General features: G+C 43.4%; 2 protein-coding genes across 2 annotated transcripts in view; one reads left to right on the top strand and one right to left on the bottom strand.

Moving 5' to 3' along the window:
* Positions 1-26961, bottom strand: part of LOC307216071 (G-protein coupled receptor 35-like) — a 307342-nt gene that overhangs the window by 185668 nt on the left and 94713 nt on the right. The window lies entirely within an intron of this gene.
* Positions 1230-25970, top strand: LOC307217414 (uncharacterized protein; the record flags this gene model as incomplete). Its single annotated transcript, XM_079978565.1, has 5 exons — positions 1230-1720; positions 2223-2275; positions 5772-5840; positions 25406-25492; positions 25825-25970. Exons 1-5 carry the CDS (start codon positions 1626-1628, stop codon positions 25968-25970), a joined length of 450 nt encoding a protein of 149 aa, XP_079834691.1. The 5' UTR covers positions 1230-1625.

Genomic DNA, 26961 nt, shown 5'->3' with positions numbered 1-26961 from the left:
CATTGTTTTCTTTATCGGAGAAGACTGAGGCAAAGAAGGCTCCTCCAGTCTGCCGGGACTTCACCTGTTCTCCAGGAATTCTCAAAGATGACTGCCAGTGGTTCTATCTCACCTTTCCTTCATGTCTATCTCACCTTTCCTTCAAGGAGTTCAAAGCAGCATTCTGGGCTCCACACCTCCATTTTATCATCAGGACAATCCCGTGAGGCAGAATGAGTGACCCAAAGCCATGCAGTGAGCTTCATGACCAACTAAGGCTTTTTGAACCCAGATCTCCCTTATCCTACTTACTACCCCTGATGCCTTAAGCACCCTCATTTAGCATTGCCCACTCTCATCTTTGACTGAATCCTTTTAAAAATAACAGATAACTTACCTAGTACTGAATGGAACTCAGTTTTTGCAGTCTTCATGTTTTATTCTATTTTTTGTAATTTGGAGGGTAGGGGCTTCAGAAGGTACAAATGTTTTCTTGGGAGAGAAGAGGGAAGCTATCTGTGTTGCCTTGGCTATCGAACCACCTTTGATTTGGATTCCGCCACTTTTTTGGGGGGGAGAGCTCCCCTGGGTGTGCAAAAACTTCTGGTTTGTTCATTGGGGGCCCTTTTTTGATACCAATGTGGTTTTCATGGGGCCATTGAAGTTGTTATTAGGATGCTGCTGAAAAATATGACAAGGAGATAAAAGTAAACTTCATCTCTGGGGTGAATTCATGTACAGTTTTCAAAAAGATGCTGTTCTTGCCCTTTAAAAGGACTTGAACTTAAATTATTTTAATAGAGCACAACTGAGGGAACTCTCCGACTCAGGAGACCATACCAAATGGAACATTGGCTGGTCTTTTCTGAAGTATATCCATTTATAGCATTCCCACTACAAGTTAGTTGTTTACATGAAAATACTTTCAAATAACCAGAGGTGTGAACATTTGCTCCTGCCAAAGTGACTATGGCTGTCTCCAGGCAAAGCTACCGAACCTTTAAAGGAATTGCACTGAATTTTCTCTTTAGCAATAGAGATAAAGACAGCAGCTGAAAGAGGTAAGTACCAGAAATAGGAAACTGGGTTAATGGATGGACTGGTAAGATGGGAGTCAGAAGCGCCCTTTTAGAAAAATATCTTAGAAGGATGTTAATTTTTGTGAATATAAGTCTACAGGCATAAGCAAAACCGGCAAAAAGGGTGTTTGGGAGGAAGGGTAGGATATAAATCGAAACAATAATTTACATGCAATTTAAATGTGAAGCTTGATTTTTTTAAATAAAAAATCCACACTAAATGGGACAGACCTATGTTTGAGTGTCAGTGAAACACAAATGGGAGTGGCTTAGTCATGAACAGATCAAACAATTACTGGTCCCTCAGCTCTGGGGTAAACCCCACACTGAGTAGTAGGTGATTGGTCTAGACCAGTAGTTCCCAACCAGGAGGGGAGACAGGTGTTACGCGGTTATCGCAGGGGGCACAAAAAGTTATCCCACCCCTTCATTTAAAGGAGGGAGGAGGCTTCTTCAAAGAGCACCTTAAGACAGTCTCCCTGTTCCTGTTCCTCTGGGGGCTGTGATGCAGCCCTGCCCCATCTCAGGCAGACAGGACACTTCTTGTGGGCATGTGGAGTTGGGAAAATGCAAAGGTGCAGGGCCCTGGCAGCAGCAGCAGCTGCAGCTTGTTCACCCTCTTCACTGCTCGGACACACTTTTGTGGAGATTGAGAATAACAGGTTAGTCTGAAGGTGCTACTTCCAAAGGGATTTGCTGCTTAGAGATCTTTCTGCCTCACCATTCACTTCAGCTGTATCTCTAAAACTTTTTATTTGTAAAAAAGTAGAAATTATCACCAAACCGCTGCAGTGTACCACTGACTTTTATTGCAAGAATAGTTTTTTTTTTAAAGAAAACAATAACAACCCCAAAGCTGTATTGTCAGAATTCATAATACAAGTTAGGTTCTCTTTAAAAAGGCTTCCATAATTCAAAACACTTAAATGCACAGGTTTTTGTGCATCTGCTTTTATACCCCATTCTCTCTTCTTCCCATTAGTGAATTTGTTCTTTTTTTTGTCCTTGGATTTTTAAAAGCCTGCTCTTATTCCCTTTCTCTGCCCCACCCCCTCCGAATGCTGGAACACTTGAAGACTCTTTTGTGATGCTATAACACTTGTCAGGTATTTCCAGCTTTAATGAACAGTTTCGCCTTTTCACCTTTTGCCTTCCATTCTTCAGAACTTTTCCCTGTGTGAGAAAGGGACTTTACAAAAAGAGACAGAAAGTCAATAGTAAGTTGTCCTTTCCAGAGATCTTTTCTCTCTCTCTGGCCTTTTTAAGTGCAGTGCAATCCTAATATGTCTACTTAGAAGAAACTCTGGGAAGAAAGACCCTGATCTGCCCACTCTCATTTCTCTAAGCATGTATGCCAACCATCTCTTGCCACAGAGTGCAGGGTGCACTGGATCAGGGCCTTTTGAAAAACCAATGGCTTTGGTGCACCCCCAATTCCCCTCTTTGTTTCTGGTGCTGTAGATGAAGAAGAGGAAGAGTTTGGATTTGATATCCTGCCTTATCACTACCCTAAGGAGTCTCAAAGCGGCTAACATTCTCCTTTCCCTTCCTCCCCCACAACAAACACTCTGTGAGGTGAGTGGGGCTGAGAGACTTCAGAGAAGTGTGACTGGCCCAAGGTCACCCGGCAGCTGCATGTGGAGGAGCGGAGATGCGAACCCGGTTCACCAGATTACGAGTCTACCGCTCTTAACCACTATACCACACTGGCTCTCTGACAAAAAAGGATGGTGGTGGCAGCAACTACTGGACAGTGAGACCCGGATAACAGCACTGCAGGGCTGTTATGCAAAGTTGGGTAAAGAAGGGGGTGTGAGAGGCTCTGCTGAATGCTCCATGTCCTCCACAAACCCAATTAAGTTTAATGGTACATATGATCAGGGGTGTAGGAAGCGGTGGGGCAGTGGGGCAGGGTAAGGGGAGGGAGCTGTGATGCTTTGCTGGCGGCATTCCTCCCTTCCCCCTTCATTTTGACAGCTTGGGGGAGGCTTGGGAGTCGTGGGCGGGCAGTGCGCCAAATGTCTGCCATGGCGGCTCACTCCGGCCCCATAAGTGGCTCACTCCGCCCCTGGCTGCAGGGCACGTGCGTGCTGCTCCGGGCACCCAAGCGGCTATCCTGCACCTGGGAGGGCACCCTCTGCGACACGCCCTCCTTGGGAGTGCGCCCGCCCTGGGCAGCACAGGCATATGCTCCGCCACTGCTTATGAGAGGGGAAGCAAGTATAGAACTGAGGTTTCAGTGACAGAAAATGTGCATGCTCATCTTGTGGAAAACACTTAATGAAGAGTGCCGTCTTTTAAGTCTCTCTGTTGCCATGCTTAGAGAACAAGTGGCTGTTACATATTGGCAGGCCCTTATCATAAAGAGCTGAAGATGAGACATTGCTCAATATCCTAGGTGTGCGGATTTCTTTCCAGACAGCACTTGTACCCAGAGGGAACACTTAAAATGGGTGTCCAGTTGCCCTGGCATCAACCAGGCTTGGTTTAGCTCTCTGGGTGGTTTACTCTCAACTTGTGAAATTTTGCTTTATCGGCCTGGTTTCAGTGAACTGTTGAAGCAGTGAACAGTGTTGGACAGGTGGGCACGTTAATCCCTAGAGTGGCAGAGAAAAATTGACTAGCCAGTTCCTTTCTTGACTTTACATTTGCAATGGTACCTCGGGTTAAGTACTTAATTCGTTCTGGAGGTCTGTTCTTAACCTGAAACTGTTCTTAACCTGAAGCACCACTTTAGCTAATGGGGCCTCCTGCTGCCGCCGTGCCGCTGCTGTGCAATTTCTGTACTCATCCTGAAGCAAAGTTCTTAACCTGAGGTACTATTTCTGGGTTAGCGGAGTCTGTAACCTGAAGTGTCTGTAACCTGAGGTACCACTGTACTGACTTCTACTGCAGCCAGCTGATGAACAGTAAGCAGAGGCGTCTTTCCCATAGGGCTTAGTGGTTCATTGCGCCAGGGCACCAGCCTCTCAGGGGCACCGCAGCAAGTGGGGGAGCTGCGCGGCTTTGCCGGTGGCCTCCCCTTTCCCTGCATGCCTGCCAGCTGCGCCTTGCCAACCATATGGCTGGCGGATTTGCAGCTTCCTTCCCAAGCCTCTGCAGGAGGAGAGCGATCCCTGCAGAGGCTTAGGATGGAAGCTGTGCCCCGCCAACTATATGGCTGCCCTGGCGCGCAACGCCCTCTATCTCTCTCTTTCGCCTGCCCGCCCTGTGGGAAGAGGGAGGCAGGCGATGGTAGGGAGGAAGCGGAGCATGAGGAAAAGGAAGGAAGGAAGGAAGGAAGGAAGGAAGGAAGGAAGGAAGGAAGGAAGGAAGGAGAAGGAGAAGAGAGGTGCCCCCGACTTGCCCCCTTTCTTCCTCCTCTAGTCAGCGGCGGAGCCTCCTCACTGGGTTTGTAGCCCTGCTTGCCCGTCCTGTTCAGCTACATCTAGCCCGAGCCGTAGGTAACAGCAGCTGCTGCCCTGGTTTCTCTCTCCCCGTGGAATCGTGCCCTGTGTTTAATGTTACACGCAACTCTATCTCGGGAAGGGAAGCCTCCTCCCTTCGCTCTTCTTCTTCTTCTTCTTCTTCTTTGGGGGTGGGCTCCTTCTCCGGCCCCACCAACAAGGTCCCTAGTGGTTGTAAAGCACGCCAGACCATTTAGCAGCAACCCCATTCATACTCGCAGCTGACCATCACCCACTCACTCCAAGCCCTGCAAAAAATATAATCACCATTATTACTACTACTACTACTACTACTGCCCTCCACCCATAGATATCAGGGTGGCTCACAGCCTGAAACTATGGTACTAAGCACATGCTAAAAACTAGAACAAAGGCAAACCAAACCAAGCCAAGCCAGCAACGCTCCTTCTCCCTTATTTGTGAAACAAGCCTGTTAATTGCCTATCCAACTAAAAAAAAAAAAGGCACTGAAGGTTTTTGAAATCAATGCAAGCTAAAAGAGTTTCCAAGTTCATAATAATTTTTGCCATTATGTTTTCTCAGTTAATGAAGCCTAACATTACAATGATTAGCATGTGGCCACCAACAGCCCCTGGAATTTTTTTTTTTTAGGTAACAAAGAGCACCTGTATTCATACAAGTTGAGAACAACTGGCTTAGATGAGTCCTAAAGATTCCTCCCAGTTCTAAAATTGCTTGATTCTATTATTAAATGAACAACCAACCAACTAGAAGTGGTGTTCAAGATGTCTAAGCAAACAGCTGTTCCCTCAATGCATGGCTTCCCTGTATTTCTCTGTAGCATCTTAATTTGGCAATGGTGAATTCAGTGTTCTTCGGTTTATTTTTGCATTGTGAAGTAACTTTTCCACTGACTGTATTTATTTACTGCTTTTTCTATTTCTAAAAAAAAAATATGAATCTGAACATTAGACTCTAATCTAATGATTAGATATGAGTCATATGTGATTTGCATTCATTTTGTGTGGTATTCATTGTGAAGTAAATAAAACCACTAGGTGGCAACACTCACATTATTTAAAAAGCTTTGCAGGCAAGAAACAAATCACTGGTTTGACTTTGCACATACATGGGACAAGAATCTTCTGACTTGATCATCCTTTGCTTCTGCTTACATCTGAAGTAGCAGCTGTACTTATATAATAGCTTCTGTTCCTAAAGGTTTAATAATTTCTCACAGGAAACAATTAAAATTACCATGCTGGAGAATGGAAGTTACTTTATTTTGCATTTTCTTGCTTTCCAGACTTTAATCCTAAGCAGTGTTGGCATCAAAGTTTGAAAATAATGGGCTCAAAAGACATTTTCCAGTGTTGTAAGTGTTAGAATTCCTGATCCATGATTGCAGTCATGGGATTTTTGTCTTTCACATGACGGTATATGTTTTGACTTCACAGAGTGGGAAGTGACGAAGACAGGATGTTTGTGTTACTGTGTTCCGTGAAGTGGAACTATTGTCCTTTGTCCTTTTTCTCTTTGCTGTCTGGTGCTAGAGAGAGAGGGAGCCATGTTGCAGTGCTCCGTGTGTGTTTATATGTAAATAAATTAGATTAGCCAAAATGCTGAGTTGCTGAGGTCTGTTACGCATGATGCTCAAACTTTGCGGATCCCTAAGTGTGCCGGTGTTGGTTGGCATCAGTCGCTGTGATGTTCGGGCAGAAGAAAGCTTATGAAGCTCCTGATCGATCGACCAGGAGGGAGGGAACATTCCAGTCAAGTGTAGGCTGAACTCCTGACAGTAAGTCTGGATGTTTTCTGAGAAAAGCTCCATTGCTCAGAGAGCTCCCTTCCTCTGTTTATGATTTGAATTGCGATGCTCTGTATATGGTACAGCTTGTTTTCATCCATTGTACCACAGAGAGTTTTCATCCTCCAAGCCTCTTCTCTCCAAATGACTCATCTCAGGGTTACTTGGCCAGCTTCCAAAGTATTCCTTCCACTCTGCCCTTAGATGATGCCAAGACCTTTCTGCACTTTCGAGGCATGCACACCTTCACCGTAATCAAACAAAAATGGCACAAAGGCACCAAGGTCAAGCCAAAGCACTTCTCATCAGCTAAATGAATAGTTTTAATAAATGCCCAGTTGGAAATGCAGACCCAGAAGTTACATTCCTGGCCTTTAGGGGACATTCAAACAAGGGCGAGCCGAACAGAAACAAATCAAGGAGACGTTCCCAAACAAAAGGTTTCAACCTGTATAATTTTAGTAGCTACCTAGAGCCTTGTATTATGAGACTCTCAATATTGAATCGACAGGAACATGGGAAGCTGCCTTATGCAGAGCACTCACTCAGTGCTGTAGCCACAAACTGGCAGCAAGTTTCAGACACAAGGCCTCACCCAGCCCTATCTAGAGATTCTGGGCATTGAATCTGTGACATTTTCACATGCAGTACATGTGGTGTACCACTGAGCCACTGAGGATATTTTATGTTCCCTGACCCATGTCAAAGACTCCTTGAAATTATTATGGCTTTACCTGCTGAAATGGCAACAGGCACTATTAAACAAAATGGACCCAATCCAACTGGTTCCTTCCATGTGGCATTAGGTGAATGCAGCTGTTTCAGGAGTCCAGCTTCCAGCTCACAGGTTGCTGCTTTCTCACCATGCATTTTAAGGACATTACTTCTCCCAAAGACTCACGAGAACAGTACTTTGTTAAGGGTGCTGCAAATTGTAGCTTTAGGGGGAGGGGGAGTAAATTACAGTTCCCAGTATTCTTTGGGGGAAATCATGGGCTCTAAACCAGGGGCTGGCAAACTAAGGTCCGCAGGCTGGATCAGGCCCAATGGCCTTCAGGACTGTCCGTGGATCAGCGTGGGGATTCTGTTCGTTTGGGCTGCACCATTCCACCCCCTGTGCCATTCCACCCCCCCTCTCCCTCAGACACACCGCGGCGTCACCTCCTCCCTCCCTCCTCCTGGCTTCTCCCCGCCCTGCCTAGAGGAGGAAGATGGCTCGGCTGAGGTGGCTGAGCGCCATTTTAAGCAACCCCTCTCCGGAGTCAGCCCTTTTGCACTGCTCATCTTCCCTCCACTGCCGCCCTGGTGCTCCTGGGGGCCCAGAGAATGGAGTGGACGAGCTCTCTCTGCCTACTCACGAGAAGCAGCAGTGGTGGCAGCAGCCCCAGGGAAGGTAAGTGCAGTGGCTGGGGCTGGGGAGGAGGACTACTTGCCACCCTCACCTCTTCTTCCAGCCCCCCCGGTGCCGTTTCTCCAGCCTGCCACAAGGTCTGAGGGACAGTGGACCGGCCCACGGCTAAAAATTTTTGCTGACCCCTGCTCTAAACGTCCTCTCCACTGAAATGTTTTCCTACAGGAAACAGGTAAAGATACAGTACATTCAGGCCTGAGCTTTTAAAAGGTTCATTGTTGGTAACTTTGTAGATTCGAATCCTATTTTAGGCGCCGTATAGCTCAGCTACTTTTCCCATTCTGCGTTTTATCGCGCTGGTTGACAGCATAATAATTCATAGCATGAATTCAAGCCTGACATTAAAAATTAAATGGCAGCTTGGAGTGCTTACATTATTAATAGCCATAGTGTGTGTGTGTGTGTGTGTGTGTGTGTGTGTGTGTGTGTGAAATCTCTCTTTTTTACAGCCATAACACGTGGTTCATGAGAAACAAGTAAAAGATGGCAAACTTATTGCAGATTCTGTGTAGCTCTCTTTAAATAATGCCCCCTCCCCACTGATTAAAGAGGGAGATCAATGCGGCATTGTTCAGCCAAAGCTAAAAGTTCAATTTTATTTCAGTAGGAAAAATGTCCAGCACAATCCTAAGCACATTTATTCAGAAGTAAGAACTTCTGAGTTCAATAGCACACACTCTCCCAGTGAGTACAGTGGTACCTCGGGTTACATACGCTTCAGGTTACACACTCTGCTAACCCAGAAATAGTGCTTCAGTTTAAGAACTTCGCTTCAGGATAAGAACAGAAATCGGGCTCTGGCGGCGCAGCAGGAGGTCCCATTGGCTAAAGTGGTGCTTCAGGTTAAGAACAGTTTCAGGTTAAGAACGGACCTCCGGAACGAATTAAGTACGTAACCTGAGGTACCACTGTATATGCATAGGATTACAGCCTTAAGTGCACATTCTGACTAAAATTAATGGAACTCAAAAGCACCCTGCTTTGCCTGCCATGTGGCCTCTTTCTGAATATTCTGTTTTCCTAGTCATGGTGTAAAAAGGTGCAAGGCTTGAATTCTGCTTTCCCCTCTTGCATTGCAAACCTCTTATAAATTTTCCCCTAGTAATTTTCAGCCGCTCAACATCAGCTTTTTAATTGCCAAATCTGCTATTTCTTTCATTCCTCCCCCCTTATATTCCTTCTGTTTTAATAACATTCATTACACCGAGTTATGCGGAAAACCCCCACATTTTATTTTTTACATGTGCAGAAGCTCAGAGCGATTGTAAGGATAAAAGAGGTTATTCAAGGATGCTTCTGCCATCTGTTCATGCATGCCTTCTCTCACTGTATGTTCTGACCTATTGGACACATTTTCTATTTAGAAGGAAAGGGGAAGGAGGAAAATGTTTATATGGGGACTAAGTGGGCAAAGGGAGACCCTGGCAATTCTCTGATACCTTTGCATAGAAATGCCACGCTAAAAGATAAAATAGTAAACACAGAGGAGAAGACTGGGGTGTATATCTGTCTAAAGGGTTGTCACATAGACAGCATCAAGTATTCCCAGATTACTCACTGTATAAATTGATTAATTTATCATTAATATCAACAGAACTCCAATATAAGTGCCTTTTTCATATATCATTGAAGGAAATGTCATACAGCTTTTGCTTATTATTGCAAGTTATGCGTCACAGGGTTGTTGTTTTTGGTTATATTTATCAATAATATACAAAACATTTCCTGCCATTCACTTCACATGCCCGCCAAGTGTCCCTATTTTCCATGGTCTGTCCCGGAATTAAAGAAGCCGTCTTGGTTTCTGATATGATCCCGGAATGTCTCTGTTTTCCTTTTTATTCCCCTCCACATCTTGGAGAACAATTAAAAGTGGTGGAGAGATCAAGACTCCCTCCTGTCCTTTTTGCAAACAGGAGCCCTTGCTTGTGTGTGTGGGTGTGTGGGTGTGTGGGTGCAGGTGCAAAAATGGAAATAAAACTGAAAATAAAATATCTGCACCAAATGAAGGAAATGGTGAAGCTGACATACAAAGCCCTTCCTATAATTTTGAAGAAAAATATAACCAATCCACTTTAATTGTAGCACTTCAGCAGCCAGCAGTTTTTCAGTAACCTGTGAAGTGCTTATTCCTTCATTGTAAATTAAGCCTTATGCTGCAAGCCTTTACATGTCTACTCAGAAGTAAGAGCCACTGAGTTCAATAGAATTTACTCTCTGGTATGTTCCTGATCATTCTCACAATTTCTATTATTATTATTAATAATAATCATCCTTTTTTCTGACAGGGATGTAAGGCAACTAACAGCTACATTTTTATTTCATTCTATTTATCTGTTGAAGGTGTTGTGCATGAACTCTTCCCTCACACATTTTTCTCTTTACAACAATCCTGTGAGGTAGGTTGGGCTGAGAGGTTGTAATTGGCTCAAAACGACAGATGTATATGAGTATATTTCATATATGTGTGAGGGACATCAAATATGGGAGAAGCTTCCTGGTGTAGAATAGAATGTCCCTGTTTTTATCTGAGAAATCTTGGAGGGTATAATTTCACCCCCCCCTATGTACCAGATGGGCAGCCAGTGTAGCTGTTTTAACAATGATGACATCAGCAGGCTCGTGGCCACATTCTGCACCAGCTGCAGCTTCTGGATGAGGTCCAAGGGCAGCCCCACATGCAGCTTATTGCAGTAATACAGCCTCTTCCAGTGTGACAAGATTATGTACTTGAAGCCTTGAGAGTTCCCAACTTGGATGGCTTCGGTTTTGTTCCCGCTGATTTTGTGCCCCTGATAGGCATTCCAAAGTCCTTGATTATCCTCTGCCAACACATCAGCCCAAACTCCAGTAGGTTATGCATTAAACCACTTGAAGCTTGCAGCCCACGACTGTTCACAGAAGCTGGGGGAGCAAGCGTATTAGTTCATGTCACTGGGTCATGCAGTGAGAACAGAGGAAAGCAGATTTTTTAATTTGTAAGTCTCGCTAAAGATAAAAACTAGGAAAATCACCAGCAAATCCAAGGGGCATTCCTCCAATAACCTCTCTCACAGCAGTGTGCCATGCATTTTTAAAGATGTTAAACACAAGTATTTCTGTTTGTTTGGGGTTTTTTTTTTACAACAAAATCCCTCTCTTCTACTTTCCGTGTCTGGTGTGAATTGTCCCTTCCTGGCCTTTCTGAACACATCTCAGTTAGGGATGACTTATTTGCCATGACAGATTTAAATATTTTACTAGATGTCTGTATAAATTATGAGGGCCCTAAACTTTTACACAATGCATGTTACAGAGGTGCTATAGAAGCCACTGAGCATCAGATGGGACATATGCCAAAAAGTAATTTATTGAGACACCAGGGTGTGCTTAAGGCTTTTGTCATCTGGAAACCAAAGGTGTGATGACTTCAATATATCACTTGTCTTTAATGAGACATAATATTATAGCAAATGGGTGCCCAGCCACAGATGGTGAGCAGTTGTCTATAATCAAATGAAGATCAATGTCTCATCCAGAACTGGACTTACTGATTGTGCTAGTTGTACGAGGCGAGTATCAGAAGGAAGGTAGCAAAAATACGAATGCACTAGGACAGTTCCCACAAATAAGAGGGCTGACATGCTGGCTAATGATGATAAATGCTTTTCCTCAGTACTGCAGGTTTATTCATCTTTCTGAAACTATACAGCGGGAATAATAAAATTGTACAGCCTCCGAGATGGCTGTCAGCCAGCAGTTTGTCAGCCACCAGTTTCCCATAAATATGTATATTAAAAAATGACACCGAAGTCATGTTGACTAGAATTGTTTCCAAACCTTCTGAATGTTTGAGAAATTGGATTGTTAAAAAATAATATACCATACCAATAAATATGAAACATCACACCTGCAAGATGGGGAAAGAAAAAGAAGGTCCCCTTGGTGGGACTTAAGTTAGTCATATGTCAAGCCCTGCTTCCAGGACTGCTCTGAGAGCCCAAGATTCAGGGCTGGCCCATCCCGTTTCTCTACCTGAGGCAAAACAGGAAGGTCCGCTGTCCTCTCCCCACTGCCTTCTCTGAAGTCTCACTAACTTTGGTCACATGGCTGCGGTTTCCGGGTTCTGGTGAGATCTCGTGAAAGCCCCACCAGATTACCCAGAGGACATTCTGCTTTGCTTACTGCGGTATCGGGAAGGTTTCATGAGGCCTCTTGAGGCCTCCACATGATCTCAAGGAGATCTCAGGGAGCTCTTGCGAGATCTCGTCAAAACTCGGAAGCTGCATTTTTTGGATTATTTGAAAAAAAAATATCATAACCAAATGAAATTGTGGGCAATTGCCAAGAAAATGATAATATACGAAATAGAAGAATATGTATTAGGTGAAATGTGTGATATTATGCAGAATGTGGAGTGGATGGAAGGAAAGGAAAGGAAAGGAAAGGAAAGGTGGGAAGTCAAATTATAAGAGAAATGTATAACAAATTTGAAATTAATTGGTTAAAGTTATGAAAATTTAATAAAAATCTTAAAAACCGAAAGCTGCTTCTGCTTCCCCTCACTTCTCTGGTGGCGGTGTGTGTGTGAGCCTGCCCCCTGAGGTGTCTGCCTCTGTCTGCCTCATGGACAGGCTAATCCTACCCAGAATGACCCTAACTTCAGAGTGTATCTGGGGGCTCCCTTGTCCCCTAAAGAATCAGAGACTATTATCATCTGAACAGTGTCAGAAGTACCCTGCTTCTTACAGTGGTTCGAGTTCTGACTCATGACTGGGTCTTAGCACTCAGACATTCCTGCCCCGCAGCCTCCATACAGAATTCTACGGTGGTACCTTGGTTCCGTTCCGGAAGTCCGTTCCAAAACCAAAGCTTTCCAAAACCAAGGCACGCTTTCCCATAGAAAGTAATGCAAAATGGATTAATCCATTCCAGACTTTTAAAAGCAACCCCTAAAACAGCAATTTAACATGAATTTTACTATCTAACGAGACCATTGTTCCATAAAATGAAAGCGATAAACAATGTACTGTACAACAGTCACACCATCAATCAATCAGTAGCTGAACTGGGTTCTACACAGTCACAAAAACAAAAAAGAGCCGCAAAAACAAAAACCACAAAATAAATAGCAAAAACAGACCTCAGTGTAACACTCAAAATGGAAGTGTGGCACTCAAAATGGAAGTGTGGCACTCAAATTGGAAGCATAACACTCAAAACGGAGCACGTTCAACTTCTGAAAAAAGTTTGCAAACCGGAACACTTCTGGGTTTGCAGTGTTTGGGTTCCAAGTTGTTTGAGCACCAAGGTGTTTGAGAACCAAGGTACCACTGTATTAGGCTTTCTTGCTGCAGCCTCCTCACTTCCTTTTCCTTCGTCTGTGCGTTACCTGCCTCTGCTTCTTGCCCTTTGCCCCCTCTGGTGTATGACTCTTAGCTTTTTTTGGTCTTCTGACTCCCTCCTTACTTGTAATGAACTTGTAGTGTTCCAAGTCACTATGTTTGGGCTCTTCCAGTTTTAGCCCCTCTCTTATATAGTGCATCAAGCCTTTCTGCCGCCAGAGTCTGGTGGCTGCCTTTGATGTAGCACAGTGCACTCAGGCTAGAAGTGGGATGCTGTGGAGGCTTGCAGCATCCTTCTCCATCTTCTTGCAGAACAATTGGCGTTTTCAGTGGAACCTGAATTGGTCTGCATCCAACTCAATGTAAATTTCTCCCCCAAAAGCTGTCTTATATATGTAGCTGAGGACTTTTAAAAGCAAGTATTGAATAAACTTAGCATTTTAAGTAAATGGCTTCAGAGGAAACAAAGGCTGGAAGAAAGAATAGGTGGATATAATTTTCTCACAGGAGACAGGTTAAATGCCTATTCTGAGGCAATGTTTTGCAGAAATGGTCGACCAGATCTCTGGAGTTCCATTATGCAAAATTCTGACACTGAGAATCCCAAAGCAAAAATGAATATACAAGAGCTTCAAGCCCAAAGTACACTGGCACCTTCGGCAAGACAATATATGAGGGAACGTATTTCATTTTACATAACCTCCATGCGTCTCAGTTTAATACTCAGTTAAAACTATTATAGGCCTATACTGTATACCCTGATAAGACAAGACCTGCTGTTATTGTGTAGGGCAACCAGACAGATGAATCAAATCCATTTAAAATTACAAATAACATAAAACTGTTACCTCTAGAAAGCGGTAAGATTTTAATCTTACGCTGCTGTTACAAGTACACGCGTGCCCTCGAGAATGTCTGCCTTTCTCAAGTCTGTTTTTAATCCAAATTTATTGACATACTAAATCCTCCATAAACAAGTTATTGCAACTGTCTTCAATCTTTCATGTTTGTTGTTGACAACGTGTTTTTGTTTTAGTCAATTTTATTTTGTTTTTGCTTCCTGTGATAAATTGGAGAACTGTGCCACATAGAATCAGTGGACAGAATGGGAATAACTAAACCTAAAGGAAAGCAATAGTTCCTTGCTGCAGATTAATTCCAACCAGCAGCAGACAGCACAGTAGGTTCTGCGCTGCTTACCTGACCTCCCTCTACCAAAGTCACCTGTATAGAGAAGGGAAGGACAATATGGCAGTGAGGTCAGTGTGGTGCAAATGTGCTGGTAGAAGCATTCCATTGGCTCTACTGGTGCATTTGCACTGTGCTGACCTTGTCACTGCTTCCCTCCCTTTCTCCAACCTGGGATTCCGCTGGAGAGAGGTCACGTAAGACCCATGGCACCACCCACTTCAGATAACACCTTCAAAAAAAGTTGAGATGCATAGGAAGGCAGCTGTCTCATGAACCTTCAAAATTTCTCTACTTGAAAATTTACATAAGTGAAGACTGGGGCCATCCTGAGTGGAAGGTGAGACCTAAACTGGATCTGCCATCCTTCAAGAATTTGACTGATGCTGTCAAAACCAACCGTACTATTCATGTAATCTTCGATACCTCCCTCTCTATGAGGCGAAGATTACAGCTATAACAAAGGCGGCATTTTTTCATCTCCGCCAAGCTAAGCAGTTGGCTCCTTATCTCTCTCGCCCTGACCTAGCCACTGTGATCCACGCAACGGTCACCTCCAGACTGGATTATTGTAACTCGCTCTACGTGGGGCTGCCCTTGAGACTGACCCAGAAACTCCAGCGGGTGCAGAATGCCGCGGCGAGACTCCTTATGGGGTCTTTGCTGCGAGATCACATTCATCCGGTACTATACCAGCTGCACTAGCTCCCGGTGGAGTACAGGATCAGGTTTAAGGTGCTGGTTTTAACCTTTAAAGCCCTATACGGCCTAGGACCCTCGTACCTACGGGACCGCCTCTCCTGGTATGTCCCACAGAGGAACTTACGGTCTGCAAATAAAAACATCCTGAAGGTCCCAGGCCACAGAGAGGTTAGGCTGGCCTCAACTAGAGCCAGGGCTTTCTCGGCTGTGGCTCCAATCTGGTGGAACACTCTGTCACAAGAGACTTGGGCCCTGCGGGACCTGACATCTTTCTGCAGGGCCTGCAAGACAGAGCTGTTCCACCAGTCCTTTGGTCAGGGCACAGCCTGACTCCCTCCTCTGGCAATCTGCACAGAATTTTGCTTAACGGTTGCCATCAATTTATTATTATTTAATTTTTATAATGAAATGTTTTTAGAATGTTGGATTATTTGATTGTTGTTAGCTGCCCTGAGCCCAGCTTTGGCTGGGGAGGGCGGGATATAAATAAAATTTTTTTTTATTATTATTATTATTATTATTATTATTATTATCCATAAGGGATGTGTGTGGACTGAACATGTAGCCATGGGTGTCAGGAATGTGTGCAGGAGCCAGGCCCTGTGACCAGTAGGGCTTTGCAGGACTGGGGCCTTCCTAAGTTTGTTCTGAAGAGGCAAGGAGTGGCCACACAGGTGAGGCCGCTTAGTAACTCACTGCACGTGGTGGCAAGAGCCGGGAAGGGATATAAGGTCAGCATTTCCCTTCGGCTCTTTGCCACAGCAACACGTTTCCTGCCTTGCTGCATTTGGCTTCTTGCTTCATGAGCCTCAGACTTTGGCTTCCTGACTCCCTGCTTCTTGATCCTTGGACCCTTGGCTTTGTGACTCTGTGCTTCCTGCCCTCGAACCCCTGGCTTCTGGACTCTCATTCCTGCTCTCACCCCGCCATCTTGCCCCCAATCCCGACGTCCTCGGCCGGGACTTCGATCGCCTGTAGACTGGACCATGACAATGGGTATCAGATTTATATCCATGTCCCCCCCCCGCCCCCCATTTTTATCCTAGGGAGAATGTTTTATGCATGCAAATTGTGAGTCTGCTTTTGCAGACTTCTTTGGAGGACGAAGACTATCTAGTACTGTCAGTGATTAGCTCTGTTATGCGAAGTGGATATAGACTTTGAAAACTGGATCAAGGAGAGTCAAATTTAGATACCTCCTATGCAATAAACATTCTGCATGGCTGAGCAAATCAGTCTCCTCCATTCACAAAGCAGAAGCGTCAACAACCACCTCACAAAGTTGTTGTGAGACTATGTGAGAGGTTTACTGCAAAGCTCTTAGAAGTGCTTTTATGTATGAAATTTATATAAGAATGTGTCTATGTACAAGAATCAGGTATTGTTACTTGCAATTAGGGAACATTTCTCGAGCAAGCGTCATGGGGTATCAGTCACAGAATGGCTGCTGTGGAGGAATGTTACAACACAAAATGGCTGCAGTGGGGCATGCCATAATATAATGGCTGCTACATCTAAAAAAACAAAACAAAACTACACACAGAGAGGGGCAGGGGCACAAAATGGTGCAAGCATGCTCTCTCTCTCCCCCCCTTCCCTTCCCCTCCCCCTCCCCCCGGTCAGGGAAAAAGTACCTATGTCAGCTACCACTGCAGTTACTCACAGAGAGAAGTGTTTTATTTTGACTTTTCTGTTCAGAACAGATGGGAGAATAGCTGTCCAATCCTGGCATCCAAGAAAATGTGGTCATGTTTAAGGAGATGCTCTCAGTGTAGATGGGGATGAGCCAATGCAAGGGGCAACTGAGCAGGAAGTGCAAAGAGTCTCTCATGCATTGTGATTTTTTTGGGGGGTGGGGTGGGGTGGTATACTTACTGACAACTTTCACAGGAATCATAGGACGTACTGGTGGGCACATTAGTACCGATGGGCACCACAGTAGCGACCTCTGTTCAAGGGATAGCAGCTGCTTCCTTCAGATATTTTTCACCATTCCATTCACTGTTCTAACTTTCGGTAACAGGACATTAAAGCCCTATGCAGTGGTACCTCGGGTTAAGAACTTAATTCGTTCCGAAGGTCTGTTCTTAACCTGAAACTGTTCTTAACCTGAAGCACCACTTTAGCTAATGGGGCCTCCTGCTGCCACCGCGTGATTTCTGTTCTCATCCTGAGGTAAAGTTCTTAACCCGAGGTACTATTTCTGGGTTAGCGGAGTCTGCAACTTGAAGCGTCTGTAACCCAAGGTACCACTCTATAGCAGAGTGATAAATTCTTGCTCCCCCAATGTTGGTCTTCGTCATGCCCCTTGCTAGTTTTTTTAGGAGTCACCTCTGAGGGTGAAGAGGGTGAGCACTTGCCATCTTAACTAAAGGTTATTGAGAAGGGAGCCTACAGAACAGCGAAGAAAGACACTTTGGGATCAAAGGCAGTGGCAAAGTGACTAGGAGGTTTGAATGGGCTGGTCAGAAAAGCACAGACCTGCTTAAACTAGGACACAAAGCCCACAATAGAAAGATGTAATAGGTTTCTTGTTACTTCATTATTTAATAAGTGCAGCAGCTGAACGACAGCAACGTGACTGGAGTAATGCCCTTTCAGAGCAGCAGAACAATTCCTGGCATGAGTCAGAGTCGTTTCAGTTGGAAGGTGAGGGATCAGGAACTTGGCTACCACAAATCCCTTCATTTCAATGGGGACCTGCCAATTCTGCCAGCTGTCACTCTATCCCAGTTGTAATTCAAGCCACTTAGGTCCTCAGTTCGGTGAGAAAATGAGCATGTTTAGCTAGGAAAATATTTCTACTGATCAGCAAGTCAGTGCTCCACTGCTGAACGTTGTTCCTCTTGTTCATCAGGCTCTGCCTAATATCACTGTCAGTCGCATTGGCTTCAAATTACCACTGGGATGAACTGGCAGTTGGTGTAATTGGCATAGCTCTATTGAAATAAAAGGATTTGCAGCACTAGCCAAGGAGCTGACCTGTAACCTTTTCCATATGCAGAGAGACTCTGTGTGCTATATCTAATTACCTATACTTTGGATAAGAGCTGGCTGGTAAAGATAGTAGGTCAAACAAGGTCCATAGGAATCCAGCAAAGAAGATCCAAAGAATGTCTATAAGAGTCTTGATGGACTTTGATCATTAGGCAACATAGGAGAGGTTGCGTGGCCTTTACTAAAAAGCCAACCCTTGTAATCTTGTCTGCCTCTGGAAAATGTGCAAGGTCAGCCTGAATAGTTTGCATAATATATACATACAACATTACTTCTATGAAAATAAAGGCGCCTCGTGTTAGAAATACATTCATCCTAAGGGCGGTTCCAGATGGGGACTTAATACTGTAAAAAGGTTATTGGGGGCATTGGAAAATACTCAAGGTAAAGTCATTGAAGTCCTGTGATACAGATTTCTCAAGTTAGCCTTGATAAAATACATATTTTATAACTTGGTTGCTTGTCTAGAAATGCTCAAAGTCAAAACAGGTGGAGAAGACAAGTAACAGAGAGACTCAAGAAAGACTTCAGGGTGACAGTGGCCTCAACTTATTCATGCAGTCTTCACTTACTCAACATTTTACCATAGGTCTTCAATGACCTTGGCAGAACTGCAGGGATAATATTTTCACATGGGTGATCTGTTTGTGACTCGTGAGTACTGCCTTCTGCAAAGTAAGCACAAATTGCCTTTTTTTAAAGCATCAGGAATACAGGACTTGTCACGCAAGAGATGGCAGTGGCACAAAGATTAAGAAGAACATTTGCTGCCGAAATGTGGAAGAGGCAACGTCAATGCTAGTAATATGAGTTGTGAGAAGGGGTGTGTGGTTCCAGTGTCTAAACAAGCAGATCCAAGCAATGCACTGCATTTCCCCCAAAGACAGATGGAGCCAATCTCCTATTTTGGGCATGGAATGCTTGTGTTTAAGGTCTTCCAACTTTTCACTCTGAGACTGTACATTAATGGTGGCTGGTCGCTGTTGTGAGCTATCCAGAGTAGTGCTTAAGAATAGTCCCATCTGAAACACTTTAGCACTTTACACAGTAAGGGCTTCTTCCAAAGCATCTTGGAAACTGTAGCTTGTTAAAGGTGTTGAGAGTTGTTAGGAGATCCCTGTTTCCCCCACAGAGCTACCGTTCTCAGAGTGGTTTAACTATCAACCCCTTTCCCCCGGGAACTCTTTCAGAGACTTAACAGTACTGAACATTCATGGTCTTCCATGGGGAGGGATTTCCCAAAAATCCAGACAAAGCTCTCCTCCTTGCCTCTGCAAATGACATGACATACCATATGGAGTGGGAAGCATCTGACAAGCCTGCCCATTGTGGTAGGAAGAGGGAGGCTTGCAGAGCAGCAACGGGGAACCTGTGGCCCTCCAGATGTTGTGGCCTACAACTCCCACCATCCCTATTAATTGGTCATGTTGGCTAGGATTGATGGGAGTTGGTGTCCAACAGCACTTGGAGACTCAAAGGGCTTCTCCTCCTTACTGTATACTCTCCTGGAGAAATTTATGCTGCCGATATAAAGAATGAGGGAAAATACTGAGCCATTAAATCCAAATTAAACCTTTTCTCGTTAAGCAATTATCGGAAATCAAATTCACCAAGTCTTTATTTCTCCCATCTAGCTGCATTATGAACATTGTCTTCTGGAAGGTGAACTTGGTTGGGAAGGATCAATCTTCTGAATTTTGCATACAGTTGTTTGCTCTTGTGCCATTGACTAGAGCTGCAATTTAGCAGCTTCATATTCACTCAATTATTTCTCTGTGGGCTCTAGGTGGGAATTGTTAATGATTTTCTCAATTATGTCAATGAACAATGCAAGTGGAATGTCAATAGAGGCGTCATCTGTTGCACAAAGGCAAACCTCTTTTTTATCTCTTTAAAAAAGTTTCTATTCACTAATTAAATTCCTGGAAAAGTTTTATTTATTTTAGAAACAGCATAAGTTTCTGGATTAATTTGATTGAGAGCAGAAGTCTGAGGTAGTTACACAGAGAATGCATTTATGAAAATTCAGCCATGACTATGGCATCTAAAGATGCCTTTGTTGCTGAGTGCCAAGAAAAAGGGTTTCATCTTACATAGCACTGTGCTATGTAACCTGTTACCTGTGATGTAAGGGTACACTTTCAGATGACCCCCAAAACGAATGCTGAGGCAAAATGCAGGGGAGAGGGAGATTTCTAACCTCAAAGTGCTTCAGGGATGGAGAATCATTGGGCTGTTGTTGGACTACATATAGCTCTTATCAGCCCCATCCAGCATGGTCAGTGGTCAGGGAAGATGGGAGTTGTAGTCCTATACTGGCACTGTATTGGCTACTTCTCATTTCCTGCGGTTTCTAGCAAGTGGTATTTAGAATCATTACTGAATCTGACTGTGGAGACAGAGCATATCCATTGTGACCAGTAGCCTCCATGAGTTTGTCTAATCCTCTTTTAAAACCATCCAGCTTAGTGGCCATCACTGCTTCCTTTGGGAATGAGTTCCATAGCTCAACTTTAAGCTGCATGAAGAAGTATGCCGGGGAATTTTGAGGGGGAACAGCCCCTTCCTTGATAATTTTGTGCCCCCAACCCCCCGATGGTGTGCCTGCATGAAGATTGCCACCCCCCACTACTCTGCATTGGGTTAAACCAATCAACTCAGAATGGTTATCTTATTTTCTTCTCCTTCCTGATATAGATCAGGAGGCATGCATTAAAATGTGTACTGGAACATTGCACATTTTTGCTCTGCCAATTTTACAGTGGTCCAGCTGTAAGATTCTCCTCTCTCACTGCATTAATTTAGTCACTGATAAACATCATGAAAGCAAATAATTATTAGAAGCTGCCCCTTTGTGAGGTTTTAGAAAGTGATATGCATTTCAGCCTTTTTGCTGCCCTCTTTGAAGGTTGATAAAGTAAGCTATTTAATTATGGGGGGCAACCTCATAAAGCAAAATTCAATGACCTTTTCTTCACCCTCACCCTGGTACATCCCAGTCATTCAGCTGTTATACAATCTGCACACTTTAGCCCTGGAGATAGAAGTCAGTGAGCCAAAAAAGTCTTTAGCAGTTAAACCTACTTTTGCAACTATTTTTGGTCATCTCTAAAAGGGCTTCCAGATTGAAAGCATACTGGGAGCCTCCTCCCTTATAAAAGTAGTCCAGTCACATAAATCTGTTTTGAGATTGCCCTTTGTCTCACCTCGTGGTCCCATGGCCAACTAGAGCTTGTTCCAACCTTTCCTATCACTGAGGGATGTCTGAAAGCTACAATTTCTTTTCAACCTTGAGTTGAAAACTTTGCTGGGATTCCAACATTCAACCTTCCACTATATCAATTTTGCATAACTTTAGTGGGATGAACATAAAACGCTTAACCCTACTCAAATCACAGTTGCCATTAACATGAATGCAATTTTAGATTGTAAAAGAGAGTTCCCCCTGATTTTCATGGTTAGTGTGGATTAACTGCATTCACTAAGAAATCAAGCAGTGAATGCTGTTAATTTGTTAAATCTATCAAAAACATGCTTTCAACCACCATTGTACACACTGAGGGAAAGTTAATGAATGAATTTGTTAATTCATTAGTCACCTGTGAGCAACATCTCAGCTCAGTTATTCCTTTTGTAAATGTACAGGTGTACCTTTTGTATAAAACTCCTAGAGCAGGGCACAATTCAGAATCAATAAAACAAATACAGTAAAGCTCAGAATAAAGACAATGGTAACACCATAAAAGTAGCAGCCATAAAATAAGTAAGATCAATAAAATCCATCTGAGCCAAAAATCGCAAGAAAGTGCTATGTTGAGATTTGATACCATTCCAAGCAAAACGTCAGTTCACTATATTCTACCCTCAGCGAGAACAGAAGGTGAAGAAGAGCTAGCAACAATTTTTTGACACCAGGAGCCAGATAAAGCAGAAATAAAAGATCACACCAGTCCATTCCACCTTTTGTTTTTCCTTCAAAGCAGAATGCACCCCAGACATTAAAAAAGAACCAAGAGCCCAACATTTTTTCATGGTTCCCACTTTGCAGCTCTTTTCTGTCATGGCTGGAGAGTGGACTCACCCGCAAAAATCTCTGAGATGCACAGCTGTGACCACTCAATCAAAACTTCGCAGCTTTGCAGTCTAGAATCTGCCCATTTTCTGAAGCAGAAAAGGGAACACGTGACCAACCTTAACAATATATAAACTAAGCGGCTGGGGAAACATTGTGGTCAGAGGTCATTTTCAGTCAGCTGCATGCCTACAGCTGAAGGCCACCTGCAGGATCACAACCATCATTCCCTAGACCCGGGAGGATGCTGGCTAGGTTGCCTCCCTATAAAAGCAAGCTTCTACTATTACCAGTGCAAAGTATGCACTCAGCATCACACTTAGTGGAGCAGGAGGAAAGTAGGGTGTCCCCCACACCCCACCCCGCTCCCCAGCAAGAGGAAATGGCAGGTTATTTCAGATGGTTGATTTGGGTGGCATTTTTATTTGGTGCCAGTGTGGTGTAGTGGTTAAGAGGGGTAGACTCGTATTCTGGGGAACCGGGTTTGCATCTCTGCTCCTCCACATCCACATTTGGGTAGTGATAAAGCAGGATATCAAATCCAAACAACAACTCCTCCTCCTCCTCCTCCTCCTCCTCTTCCTTTCTCATAATTATTTCAAGGGTAGGTTGTACAGATGGAAAATAGAATTTCAAGTTATGAATTATGGTCCTAAAGATCTAATAAATTAATACAACTACATTTTTCATTGGATTCTAGCTGTGATTAAGCGGCCATGTAACCAACTGAATGAAGAGATTTATTAGGAATGAGTAAATCTTCTGATCTGGATTGTGATTAAGTGACTACACGGTTAATGAATCCATGAACTGACAGATATTTTTCTTTTTAGCTGTGAGAGGGAGCAACTTTGCCAAATTGAAACTTTTGCTGCCCCTAGCTTAAGGACAATGTGGGGGCAGCATCCACTAATTCTAGTGATTTTGAGGAAGAGAGTAACTTTGCAGGCGTGCATCGGAAATGAAGTTCTCTTGCTCAAGTCTAACACTTTACACCACTCTGTCCCTCTTAGTAGCACTTTAGGGGCTACCTTCTCTTGGTTGTAACATTGAAATGCCCACAAAATGTAGATGGGAGTGTGTCAGACAATGGAAATGACTGTTGTGATGGCCCTGCCCCCTCCTGACTGTCGCAGTAATGCCATGCTATGAGTTCAGCTGTAAGGTGTAAATGGCTCTTCTTATTTGTCGTTTTATGGAGGAAAGGTCTCCCTAGTCAACTTGACGTCCACTGTATTACATTAAGGGAAATGCTCTGTGTACTTTAATTTTGTGGCTCTCCAATAAAAATAGGCACCAGGCCCTGATGTGAAATAGCTGAAATCAAGGCTTTTTCTTTTCTTTTTTTAAAAAGAACTGTTTAAACAATTAGCAGTTTCAATCACATTCACATCTTGTTTCTTTGGAAAGCAGGCAGAAGAATTTGGCTCCCCACCACCCCCATATAGACCTGCTGGTGTTAAGTACTCTGGGAGAGATGAGATAATCTGGCTCCAGCTGTTAAACTAAATAGATTTGGCTTGGAGCCATATTGGTTTTTATTCACACCAGTAGAAAGGTTAATATACTAGCCTCTCACCTCTCCAGGCTCAAATGGCACAATCATAGGTCCATTTGGATTTACTGAGCCAAATGCAAAGAAGGGTGTGCACAGGACTTATAGCATTAATGGCATTTCTAATGCAGATTTTAGAAGGAAGAATAGGCTGAAACCCACAACTCTTATGGAGCTACACTTTCTTTCCCTTTAGAAGAGTTTGCTCTCTTTTAAAAATAGTGGCCTGGGGTGGTGAATGGCATTTCATTGTGCCAGGTGGGAGCATGTGCCAGATCAAAACCATCATCCTTAAAGTGAGCTGGGGTCTTTAGTTTGACTTAGCATTCTGTCTGCAAATGAGCTGTACCTGGTGGCAATGCCCTGTGTTATCAGCAAGTTTGGTAGCTAAGTCTCTGCTCCCCATGCCTTCAGTCTGCCATGTATCCCACCAGTGGATAAAGCAGCCCTAAAAGCATGCACATGGCTCAGCTGAACACAGCAATGTCACAATTCAATTCAGGAAGCATGTGTAGGATAACATGCTACGCTTTGTATTTTAATACCAGCTCGATGCCATACCTATCTTCAGAAGTGGGGAGGCAGTGCATCATGTTCTTTCCATTGGTGACAAAGAAGGGAAAGAAAGTTGGTGGGAGGTGTTTAGGGGTAACCGTCTATGTTTCAAAGACAACTGTCAGCTCAACCTCACACCCATTTTCAAAGGGGCCATAAATGATGCCCGCAGAGAAGAGGAGTTTGGATTTGATATCCCACTTTATCACTACCCGAAGGAGTCTCAAAGTGGATAACATTCTCCTTTCCCTTCCCCCGCCACAAAAAACGCTCTGTGAGGTTAGTGAGGCCGAGAGACTTCAAAGAAGTGTGACTAGCCCAAGGTCATCCAGCAGCTGCATGTGGAGGAGCGGAGACGCGAACCCAGTTCACACAGTATGAGAGCTGCCTTGAAAACTGAAAAATCAGGATAAAATTGGGTGTGCAGATTAAGGACACAACCAGAGCTTTTTTTCTGGGGGTACGCATACCCTAAACATTTTGTGAATCCAAGTTTGGCCTCATTGAGTGGCAGTATTTCAATATGAGTAGGAAAATGAGAGTACCCCTAAACATTTTTTTTTTTGGAAAAAAAAGCACTGGACAAAACTGTCCTTTACAAACTCAAGCTCCACTCTGACACCCATTGCAAATGATGTTAGCACTGAAAAGTGATAGAGTCACAGAGAAACCTCCATTTAGCACTGTGCTTAGTTTATGACTGTGTCATCCTCATAAGATGGTTATGAAACCTTAATAAGAAGATTTGGACAATTAAATTTATGAATCATTAAGATCAGTCTACTTGAACACCTTCCCCCCCCTTTCCTCATCATTCTCTGTACTCTCATTTATTTATTTGCTCATTCTAATGATAAGTAGTTTCATTGAGAGACCTATAAATCTAAGATACCTTATAAGGGACCAGAGCCATTGAAAAAAAAAATAGTTAGGAGTTTGAGGAATCAGGATAGACTTTTTAAAAAAGCGACTGATCAACTTGAGGCAACATGATACAATGGTCACACCAGAGGTACCTTCCAAAAATGATGCTCAAAAATCCCCTAGTGGGGGGGGTTGAACTGGAAACATCTGGGAAGGCTCTTGAGCCTGCTTTTGGTAAAATAAAATTAAAAAATTCTTTGGCCCCAGCTTCTTGTTAGGAGGTGCAATTTGACCAAAAGTCTTGTGCCATAGACTTCATTACATTTTAAAGGACATAAAATCACCATATGGACCACCCAAGATAAGTAAATTGCAAAATTAATGCCCTGTAAGGTGCACTGCAGTTGTTTTCACTGCCCCAAACAATTACCCATAAGGCAAACCACTATCATTCCTATTTCATAGATGGAGACCTGAAGCTAGGAGACCTGAAGCCATCCAGTGAGATGATTACAGTCCATTACAGCGTCACAAATCTGGAAGGAACCCAAGGTTTAACTCCTCATTATGGGATTGTCATGGCAACAGCATTCCTGGGGAGATCAAATTATATCTCATATGACATATTCCATATTAATAAGAATACAAAAATAAAATAAGCGGTATATGTGAGGTGGAGGAAATGAAGCAAAGATATCTGTAAATGCTAATTAGCATTTGAAATCAAAGCCCAATCAAAGTTCCAGTTTTCTGTAGATACTGCTGAAAACTGGTGTTGCCAAGGTGCACTGTTAATATAAGTAGAGTGCTATCAAGTTGTATAAACAGCCTGTGGCTGTTCTTTGCGTTGTATAGCTCTTAAATTATGTGTTATTTCCCCTCAGAAATTGCCAGGTTCCATATATTCTTATACCAAATGAATGCATTTGAAGGATTTCCCCATCAAGACTCTCTCAGTCTGCCATGCTGTTCCATGAAGACTGGGGAGTGGAGCAACTCAACACACTTCTGGTCTCTGCCCCTATGTTGAGTAACATTGGGAGTATTAATGCACGGAAAGGGCTGATGTCACCAAGAAACCCTTATTACCAACTATCCCCTCATTCGACCATCAACTCCAGAGCTGAAGGCTGAAGTGAGAAAGCATGCATATTCCCACTGTGAGGAAGCCACAAACAAAATCTGGTGCATTTGTTAACTCCTTGATAACATCAATTCAGTATCAAGAGGAAAGGAATGGGAGCGCTTAATGAACTACTATCAAGATGAAAAGATTGTTTTGCTCCACTGGGTGGTAAATCTGCACAGGCTTCTTTTGTTTCCTCATTGGTGTTTTGCATTTCAGCATATTTTGACAATTGTGTGAGGAAATAAATCTCTCTGTGTGTGTTTGCTCTCAAGAGTACTTGAACATTAATTAAAAGTGCAATATGTGTGTTTTAAATTGATTCCCTTATCCTGCTGAATAGAAGACTTTCCTTCTCAAATACTTCATGTTCGTATTGATAAATACATCCATACAATCCCCTTTCCTTATTGTTAAGAACCTGCCAAAATTATTGCTATGGTTATTGGAGCTACTGAAGTACTATTTGCTACCTTGGGGTGGGTAGTCTTTTCTTATTTATGTACAAAGAACATACACAAGAAGTTTCATTTCTTTTGGATTTTGGTGTTTGAAAGCAAGAATGAAAAACTACATTTTTTTCAGATAGTAACTCCTTGATTCAACAGGCATAACAAAAATAATAGCCTAATATAACAGAGTCAGACCACTGGTTAATCTAGTCCAATATTGTATACTCTGACTAATCATGGCTCCCCAAGGTTGTAGGAAGGAGATCACTATTTGATATTATTTCACTGGAGATGCAGGAATGTTCTTTGCCACTAAAATGATTTGTGCAGTTTTTTGAACCTTCTCCAAATTTGTGAAGCATGGAATTTGCACCATCAGGGTGTTTAATGCCAAAATGAAAGCCAGCACCTTGGGAACATGGCGGCCTCATGCTGAAAAGTTA

The sequence above is a fragment of the Podarcis cretensis genome (genome assembly GCF_951804945.1).
Source record: "Podarcis cretensis genome assembly, chromosome: 5".
NCBI classification, from domain to species: domain Eukaryota; kingdom Metazoa; phylum Chordata; class Lepidosauria; order Squamata; family Lacertidae; genus Podarcis; species Podarcis cretensis.
This window is presented reverse-complemented; position numbering and strand designations above follow the sequence as displayed.